We start from the raw sequence: 7,498 nt of genomic DNA, 5'->3' as shown, positions 1-7,498 counted from the left end.
AAAACTTGAGGTGTAACTCAACACAAAGCAAAAAGGATAGACAACTCATGATAGCAGATTCACTTGAAAACTGAGCCTGAAAAATACAAAGTAGAGATGTAGCAGTAACAGGCTAATGAAGTTAATGGACTCTAGTTTGCCCTGTTAAACATGGAAGCTGTTTTATGTACTCAATCAAAAAGAAGCAATTTCTGAACGAAACCAGTGTTAGAGCAGGCTCCTGAGAGAAATCAACCTGATCGCCATGCTTGGCTTAGTGTTCACTACCATAATAGGCCAACATTTTCAATTCAGTCAGTTTGATAATACAGTAACATGACGTGACTTAACAAGAGACTGTTAGCAGTAACAAAAACTAACCTAAGAAGCTGTACGAAGACTTCACCATTCACATTCTGTTTGTGGCTGTATATCCAGACACCTACACATTTATAGTTTTGTGCCTATGTATTCAATATTAAACGGGTACATTCCTAACAAGTACCTTTTTTGGTCAAAACAAGTACAAAAGAAGAACACATTCTACGTCTTCATCACAGAAAGCTGTAGTAAGCACTACACATGTGACAAAAATAGCCCAGCTTCTTAAAACCTCACCTACAATGTAATAACAAGAAAAACCAACTGTTTCACAAAATAATTGCAAACACCATGCACTATAAATAGGAGGTCTCCTATTTCTTATCCAACCTTGGCACAGACTATGATCTGGCATGGTGAAACTCACAGCCTTTAATCCCCTTACAAACAGTACGAAATACACCATTATTGTAATTTTTTTCAGAGCTGCAACTAGGGTTTCTTGTTTTTTTTTCTTTTTTCCAAATCAACAGTTTTCCTACCTGATCTGCACTGTGATCAACAGTACTGCAAGCATGGTGCAAAAAAACCAATTCAGCCTATCATCTCCCTACTCTGCAGCTGCCTATTTAGTTGATTTAACCACAGCACCAAGTCTTGAAGGTACAATTCCAAGTTGCCTGCAGAAGTTGCTCAGCAATTGGGAAACCTATCAAATTATGTCCAAACTGCCCAAATTAAAACTTCTTAACATGAATTATTTTGCTATGTGACACTGTCACCCATGGGACATACAGAAAATGGAAGAGAAGCTGCATGAATATAGACAAAACAATACAGACAATATACATAACTATAGCATGATAATTCAGGCACTGCCATTTTACATTATGAAACAGTCCTTAAGGTTAACACTTACTTATATTATCCCCATGGCACCACTCTGGGATCCCAGAGAAGGTGCTTAAATGTGTCAGCATTGACAGTCAGAGCTTTTAGTGTTTGAAGCTACTACAAGTCAGCCTCCTAAAGAAAGAAATTTGTAATGGCACTGAGCATCTTTGAAAGAGATGCATTTAAAGTGAAGTTTCATTGGCATGTGGTCTGGAGTTCTCTTCTTCTAGTAAAGCTATTCTTTGTTTGAGCATCCGTACTTGGGTTTCATGTCTCTCTACCATGGCCATCATTTGCGATTCCAGTTTCTTCAGCTTATTTTGATGCTTTTTCTTTGCTTTTTCATAAGCTGCTACCAAGTTGCTGTGAGAAATACAAGGCAACACAAGATCATTTAAAAAAAGGCTTGTTCATAGCAAGCGCTATAAAAATCCCCCTCAAAACCCCACCTTCAGGGAACTCCAAAATTTGGGTACTGATCATCTTCCTAAAATTTACTAGTGCTTTAAAAATATATTCGATCCAAACCTTATGGATCCATACCCAGATCAATGCTAATCTCTGTATCTTTTTTTTGAGCAAGAACACACCTTTACCAGCAAACTGGTTACTGAAAACTTTTAACGATCATTCCAAATGTCAGCTAGAGGTTGCTGAGATGGGTGCTGCTCCTCACCACAAGAGCTTTCAAGTATAATTTATTAATGAAAATAACATTGTGAGCAATAGGCTCCTTGCAGGAAGGCAGCTACAGTCCATCCAAACATGGTGCCAGTAAAATCTACTGAGTGAGCAATAAAATTTAAGTGTGATTATCTAAGCCAGTTTATTAATAAAGAGGCTGGAGCTAAAGAAAAGGGAGCAGTTTTAAACAAAATAACAGATTCATAAGTCTGACCAAATGGAAGGTTTTAATAGTACTGCATTTACTAGTAATTCAATTAAGATTAACCTAGTTCCCCACTCTGTTTTTAGTTCTGTAGTTTTCAGTGTCCTACCTCCCCCACCTCTAACTATAATCTTTTAATGAGTCAGCTCATGACAATGCAAGGATCCAGAAACTGCTCCTTAAGGTAGGGGGAGGATTGCAGTCCATTACCAGAAAACAACAAAAAAAAATTAAAAAAATCAATGGTGCATCCATCTGCTGGTAGATCCTTTACCTGTTTGCCCTTTTAAGGTCATTAACAAATTCTGCAGACTGCTGATGTCTGATTTCACTGCTCTTTGTGAGTCTCTCCAAAGCACTCACTAACTCTTGCACTCTAGCTTTCAGTTTCTTCTCCCTGGATGAGGAGAAAAAGAGGGATAAAACTATTTTCAAAACAGAAATAACACGTCAGCTTGCAAGTGAATGAATGCTTGTCCTGCGCTGGGCTGACAGTATTTTCCTTACTACCACTTGAATAACACAGGAGGTAGTTCTTTTAAATTAAAATTTTCCACAGATTGATTTTTAAAACATTCACCGTTTTAGAATATAGGATCAGAGATGCAGCAGACAAAAAAGAAAATCTTCTCTGGTGGATCATGGACTCCTATATATCAAATCACACTAAGAAATAATCACAAAGACACAGAAATAAAAAAATTAAGAATACCTAGCATATGCCAGGTAGTGTGTCTTGAATGAGATAGATAGCAAGGAAAACTGCCAAGGGAAATCAAACATCATGGTGATCATATAGGTATTTTAATTACAAATAGCATACCAGGATTGGTCTTAAAGATAATTTACTAAAATCACTACAGTATCATAGAATGGTTTGGGTTGGAAGGGACCTTAAAGATCATCTAGTTCCAATCCCCCTGCTGCGGGCAGGGACACCCTCCACTAGACCACGTTGCCCAAAGCCCCATCCAACCTGGCCTTGAACACTTCCAGGGATGGGGCATCCACAACTTCTCTGGGCAACCTGTGCCAGTGCCTCACCACCCTCCAAGCAATTTCATTGATTTCAATTACTGCCTCAAATTACCTGAGTAATTTATACTACAGTCTGTATTACAGTTAGATTACCGGGGTTTTTTAAGGAGCCGGCAAGTCCAGGGCATGTGGCACTGGGAAACAGAAAAGTTAAGGAGAGGGGAGAAGACAGAAAAGAGCAAGCACAAGAAATACAAAAGAAAGAGCACAAGCATTTTCTTTTGAGGTACGCTTTTTCTTTCAAATAAGCCACAGTAGTGAGGTTTAAGTTGTCAACATATTTACCAATACTTAACAATTATGAACCAAAACCTAATGACACGAAGCACGCCAAAATGGAAGTAAGGTACTTTATAATATTTTTACGTTATAAATATCTCTATGAGGGAAAGAAAAAGTGAACAAGACAGAAGATCTGGAAAGGAATAAGCATTACACCTTGGGGTTGAAGCTGGCTTTAAAAAGCATTTCCCATCACAGGTGAACATGTGGCATGAGGCAGGTGCTTCTTCCTGAGGAGCTCCCTGCTGCAGAGCTGCCCACAGCCTGCTCCTATACAAGCATGGGACTGTCCCACCTCTTGTGCAAGGCAGCTCATGTGGAGTCCCAGGAGCCTTTCTTTGCGACCCATCCTCATAGCACAGACAGCCCAGACAGAAAAACATCAGATTTGATAAGAATGACATGGAGCTGGGCTAAAGTTAAATTTTTTAGTGTCAAGCCTTACTTTGCATGTATGGAGACATTTTTCCCCAAGCGCTGCTGCCTAGAACTGCTTTGCCTTTCCCTCCTGTTTTTGTTGCAGGGCTGCTAAGTGAATAAATTGGATTTAATCTCAATAACAAGACTACCACTAGCTCCCACATAAACCCACGAAGCCCCGTGGGAATTAATACCCTCAAGTTTGTGAAAGCTTCCCCAAGCTCTGCACAGACCACACAGATGCTCCTCGAAACCCTGCTCACCACTCTGCAATTCCGAGGCTGGCCTGGCCATGGCAGCATTTCATAACCAGAGACAAGGACAGCGTATGTGGCATGTTTCACTCTGCCCGGCTTCAGCAACAGAAGGGCTTTCACAAAGTCAGCCGGGGAAATATTCCAAGTTAGCAGTTTATCCCAACACACTGTAGACACTGGTTTACTGGCCAAATTAGAAAGGACATAAGAGAGGCCTTGTTGATGAAGAATCATCAGTATTCTTTATGCGTCCTTTCATTGAAGTAACATATTCTCAGTTTTCAAATTAGGCAATCTTTTTCCCTAGCGGTTAAAAGCTCACTGCCATCCACCCCAAATATAAATTTTATTTTTTATATCCTATCTTAGCAGTCAGAAAGACTCAGCAGAGTCTGTGGTCAAAATCTGTGCTCTGCAAAGAAAACGGGAACAAACAAAAAAAATCCAGTTTTTACTTGCAATAGAAGATAAATAAGAAAAGATCAGACCTGGCAGAGACCAGACCCGTTATCTAACATGTGTGTGGCACTACTGATATGACAGAACAGAGTAGGGTAAATTTGGTGCTGGTCTGCTCCAAAGAATGCCACAGCCAGAGGCTCTGGGGAAGGCTCAGTAGCACCATGCCCAGCATGGACACGACCTAGCATGGACAGCAAGTCCAATGGAATAAACATTTGCAGTATTTGGATGGGGAGAGAAAACTAAAAATCACATGAAGCTGATTTAACATTACATGCAAAAAAAGGTATAGCTGTGAAAACACTGCACACAGTCCCATGGGAAAGAACCTTGTAGAACCACGGTTTACTGCAGCTGAAGTCCTTAACACACCTGCTGTAACAGAAACTGTGTGGAAAAGAAACACAGTGGAAAGACTTGGGGAACTCATCAGGCATGGTAAAGTTTGGTTGCTACGGTGACTGTTACCTGATAAAACTATTACATTACCTTTTGTCTGTTTTTTGCACTCACACCTTTCAACCAGTCATGTTCAGTCCACACTCAGCTAAACATCAAGAGGTATTTCTTTACGTCTGGCCTGTAACATCCTTGTCTTGCTGCTTGCCAAACTTACAGAGACAGCAGAGTGGTAAGCACCCTGGGCCTCCACAGGCTAGTTAAGCAACTTTCAGATGCTAGTTCAGAACCATCTAGCTAAATAGGTAACAGCAGGTAATCCTTCAAATTTATAGATATGTCAAATTTACATTTATACCCCTAAACCACATGTATTCTCTGAGCTGGTAAGATCCACACAGTTCTTTTGGCTTTTCTTGACTTCTTGAAGTCCATGAAAACAGCACTAGCTAGTGCCTACTCTCACTTTCATCTCAGGGAAAGCAATGCGTGGTTTGACATGTGCTGAGATGTCCCAAAATCTTACAGAGACAACACATACGCATCTACTTTTACACTTACTGTACCTGATTTAAAACATGCCTATTTAAATATCTTTACTTCAAGAGGCATTTCATAGAACAGTAACACCTAAGTAGACAGACATAGCAGCAACAGTAAAGGCACAGTAAATACTTTGTTTTAGTCTGGGAAATGGAGATGCATATACACTTGATCAATGAGTATTACATGCAAAATACATGTAAGGTTTTCCCCAGAGTACCACACCTTCTGTTTTAGTGGCAGATGAGAGACCTCAGAGCTGTACCTTACTGGCTGGCCAGAAAATGCTCTATCCCTTTGTAAAAATCCGATGCCTCATAATGCTAACTCTTCCCACTTCTCCCCATTTCTATCACTAATTACCTCAGTTTGGGCAGAAAGAATTGTCTTTTTTTGTGTCTCTCCAAAACTGATTGCTTAGTTGGGCAGTGAACAGGAGTGATAATGAATCGTGAGATGCTATTTGTATTCCTTTAATGCATTACGAGGTTAGCTGTCTTTATGGGATTTCTAACAACATTTCACTTTCCTGATTGCTGTTATAAATCAGCAGCATATGAACAATCAGCCACTACAGGCTTAATAAGACAGAATATTTTAAAACAATAGTCCTAGTCACATGCAGCATTTTTCCAGGATGAGAATGTGTCAAAGCTGCAAACCAGGGATGGAACTGAATTAGATGTGACAACCATAAGCATCCCTGCATGGCTGCGGCACGGCCTGCTGCTGCCAGACAGTCTTCCAGACTCTGAAGAGCAAACTTGCACAGAAGCTTGCATGCCAAACTCACACTGCTATCATGCCCCAGGGCTGTAATATGGACCAGTACGGATCCTGAGAAAGCATTTGTGTGTGTTTTTTGATTGGAAGAGGGAAGGAGAAGCAAGTATTTTCAGGACAACACAATTTCTGTGGGCCCCCAGATCAACTGGACTGCAGAACTCAGTGCAGCTTTTGCTCCCAACAGCTCTCCTTCCCACCAGCTACCGCCACTGGCGCTGCAGAAAACATGTGGCTCGTGTGCAGTGACAATAAGCACATATTCCCAGAAGAGGGAACAAGCTTGTGATCTGAGGGCATGGCTCGCTTCCCACTCAAGGGCTCTCTGCTGCTGGGCATTCCACAAGTCAGCTGGGGAAATCCCTCACAGCTTCCTTTCCAAGGAAAAGCTCAGAATGAGTGTATTCAGAGGCCTACAGCCTACTCCAACATCTGCTAAAAATACTATTTTCAGTGAAATGCCTAAGACGCTGGTAACAAAGATTTTTGCTTTGCATTTTCACAATCAAAATGCACAATGGGCAGTTGCTAAGTGGTTTTTCAAGGGCTTTTTGTGTCACAGTTACAAGATGGTTTGAATAGGAAGGCAAGCGGACAGGGCCTAACATTTTCTCAGGTTTCAAGGCTACCGCTGCAGAGAGCGGGGAATTCTGCCAGAGCTGTAAAGGAAACTATATAACATCAGGCACATTTCTGCAGTTTCTGTCAATTTGGCCTCCATACAATGACACCATGTTTGGCCCAGAATAATGTAAGCAAGGTCTTGCGCACCTTATATTTTCCCTCCTGTCTGGGCTTTTCCAGACATGTTCAGGTTTCATACGCCAGAAGTCTTCCCAGGCGGATTTTCCTGCCTTTGCTCATTTCATCAAGAATTCCCCAGTGCTACAAACAGGAAGCAGCTCTTCCCTGGCGTGCAGAAAGTTGTTTTTTCTGCCCCTGGCTTGGAGTGTACCCAGCTAACTCCCCCTCTTGTGAAAGCACAAGCTATCACCCCTCTGCCCTGGGGTCAAGAGCACCCACAGCTCTTGCCAAATCTGGAGCAAAAAAGGAGTAACGAGCTCCCTCCGAATCAGGAGGTAAGAAAGTTTCCCACAGCCCAGCAAAGGAGTCAGGGGCCTTTGGGGCCTGATTATCCTACGTCTTGCCATCACTAGGAACATCCATTTACCCAGCAGTGAGCATTGCCTGCTACAAGCAGACCCCTTCAAATTCTCACTCTCCTGTTGGA

At 41.5% G+C, this 7,498-nt stretch overlaps 1 protein-coding gene across 6 annotated transcripts in view; it reads right to left on the bottom strand.

Moving 5' to 3' along the window:
• Positions 1-216: 216 nt before the first annotated feature.
• Positions 217-7,498, bottom strand: part of MCC (MCC regulator of Wnt signaling pathway) — a 220,054-nt gene continuing 212,772 nt past the window's right edge. For all 6 annotated transcript variants that reach the window (XM_075740722.1, XM_075740724.1, XM_075740723.1 and 3 more), the window contains 2 exons: positions 2,358-2,480; positions 217-1,557 (listed from right to left, as the gene is read on the bottom strand). In XM_075740722.1, coding sequence (XP_075596837.1) covers positions 1,377-1,557; positions 2,358-2,480 — 304 coding nt within the window. In that variant the 3' untranslated portion in view covers positions 217-1,376. The remainder of the gene's footprint in view (positions 1,558-2,357; positions 2,481-7,498) is intronic.

The sequence above is a fragment of the Balearica regulorum genome, chromosome Z, assembly GCF_011004875.1.
Source record: "Balearica regulorum gibbericeps isolate bBalReg1 chromosome Z, bBalReg1.pri, whole genome shotgun sequence".
NCBI lineage: Eukaryota > Metazoa > Chordata > Aves > Gruiformes > Gruidae > Balearica > Balearica regulorum.
Note: the sequence above shows the minus strand (reverse complement) of the source record. Positions and strands in the feature narration are given on the sequence as shown.